Source organism: Penaeus chinensis, chromosome 43 (genome assembly GCF_019202785.1).
Source record: "Penaeus chinensis breed Huanghai No. 1 chromosome 43, ASM1920278v2, whole genome shotgun sequence".
NCBI classification, from domain to species: Eukaryota; Metazoa; Arthropoda; class Malacostraca; order Decapoda; family Penaeidae; genus Penaeus; species Penaeus chinensis.
The window spans coordinates 3,864,339-3,866,439 of record NC_061861.1 but is presented as its reverse complement, the minus strand read 5'-3'; the positions used below and the strand labels follow the sequence as shown (position 1 = coordinate 3,866,439).

The 2,101-nt window shown below is 34.6% G+C and overlaps 1 protein-coding gene across 1 annotated transcript in view; it reads left to right on the top strand.

The window, feature by feature from the left end:
* Positions 1 to 1,506: 1,506 nt before the first annotated feature.
* Positions 1,507 to 2,101, top strand: part of LOC125024517 (signal transducing adapter molecule 1-like) — a 19,650-nt gene continuing 19,055 nt past the window's right edge. The window contains 1 exon segment of the mRNA XM_047612306.1: positions 1,507 to 1,663. Within this exon segment, the coding sequence (XP_047468262.1) occupies positions 1,621 to 1,663 (43 nt within the window). The 5' untranslated portion in view covers positions 1,507 to 1,620.

Below are 2,101 nucleotides of genomic sequence, written 5' to 3'. Positions count from 1 at the left end.
TTTCCAGTATGTAAAACCTATATTGATTACATATAATAAAAGTTTTGCTGCAATCGTTATTACGCGTGCACACCATTCACATCTGCATTATCTGACATATTAACTACCTTCAAACGTGACCTATTTAACTGCATAAACAGAAATAAATAAATACCATGAGAAAAAAAAACAAAAAAACTCAAGTGTTTCTTTATCTAAGTTTCCTCTTGACACATTTATTTCCTCGGTTCACCTACATGTCACAGCGCTTGCTTGTCAGTCTCAGCTCTCACGATATCTCTGCGTCTCGGAGGGTCATTAGTAAAGGAAAGAAGCATTCCAAAGCCATGGAATTCACCTAATAATCATGAAATGTCACGGGGCGGTCCATGGGGCTGAGCCTCTGCACTCGACAGCGAGACGGAGGAGGCATTTTGGCGAGCGTCGGCTTGTCAAGCTGGGTTGAGATATCGATGTGGTGCCCTCGCTTAACAAATGCTCTACGTCGATAATCATCTAATTTATTGTCGATGTGGGGGGAATGTTAAGGAATGAATCTAAAACTGTATCGAGTTTGTAATCATTTGGGAATATCTGCATTTCTGATACCTAATCCTGATGTCAAAGTTTCAAGACAACTTGGATTTGACTTTCTTAAATTTTCTTATGTATGACGTCAGTATTTCAAGTTGGTTTATCTATGACGTCTCGGTCTTAGGTTAGGTTTAGTGTGACGTCTCGGTTTCAAGAGAGCATGAGTATGACGTCAGGATCTCAGGTCAACTGCTTTATATCCTAATAATCGCCATTTAGCTTGAAACTGATGAGACTCCCATCTTTCTTAATACATTCTGAGTCTGTAAGGAGTATTTCCTGATAAAGAATATATATTAGATGTTTATCATTCAAATAGAAAAAGTCTTAAAATAGTGAAGGACAGTGTGGCGAAGTTAAATTGTCAAGAATTCATGAAGAAACAAATTTACTTGGGCATTGCTCTGTTGCACATTATGGTGTAATAATGAATAACGTTCGATCTGTTAATAGCTTGATTTGTAATATCAGAGTGAATTCATGCAACAATGTGAGAGTCATTCGTATAGAATTTAATGAATTAAATCTTTAATCTTTGATATGAGTTCAATGTCATGGAAACATGATTGAGATGTTGGGTCTGTTTTCTTCTGTCTTTTAGGGCAGAAAACAAAGTTAATTACGAGACAAATAAGCCTTTAAATGTCATTAAAGGAAATTATGTGTATTTCTACAATGCTTATTTAGATCAAATCATATTTTTTCGTAAAATAAAGGTATCTGTCACAAAGGTTTTTTTCACAAGTGGATTTTCTTCGCTTTTGCTGTATGAAAAATCGTTTGTATCTGTTACAGGCGACTTCTACTTATGCTATGCATTCACGAAAAGTGACGGCATGAAATACCCTCACAGTGTTGATAAAAAAACAAAGTTATTAAAAAATAAAGATCAAATTTGTAGAAAATATTAAACAAGAAAACAATTTGTAAGAAACTATATTCTTCAAATCCCCTCGAACGCAATCGGATTCAGTCGTCCTTCTCACAGTCACTTGATCATAACAAAACCTCAATTTCTGTCACAATTTCTTCAAAACTCGGCCAAAAATGGGGATATTTTCCAATTCCTCGCCTTTCGACCAGTTTGTCGGTAAGTTTGGAATAGATTGAGGTAAATTCAGAAGAACAAATTAATAGCACTAGTTGTTAAATAAGAAAAATGAACGTATTGTCCATTTCCGCCTTACTTTTGACTTGGTCACGTAAGGATGAGTCATTTACTGCTATTATCAGCTAATTAACCTGCAGATAAACCAGAATTTAGTATCCTGACAGTATCTTCTCATTTCTATGTTAATGATTATTTGAAAAATGGGAAAATCTTGAGAAAAATAGTGTACAATTATTACATGGGTCAAGGGCAAGATTAATTAAGTATTCATTAAATGCCTAGATAATTGTCTGATTAATTGTGCTGTTGACTTAGTACTAACCACATTATTCACTAATGATTCTGCATCAGAAAGACTACAATTATTCCTGGAAAAATATTTAATGTTTCTTGGGCTTTGTTGTTTGTTTACTCAAT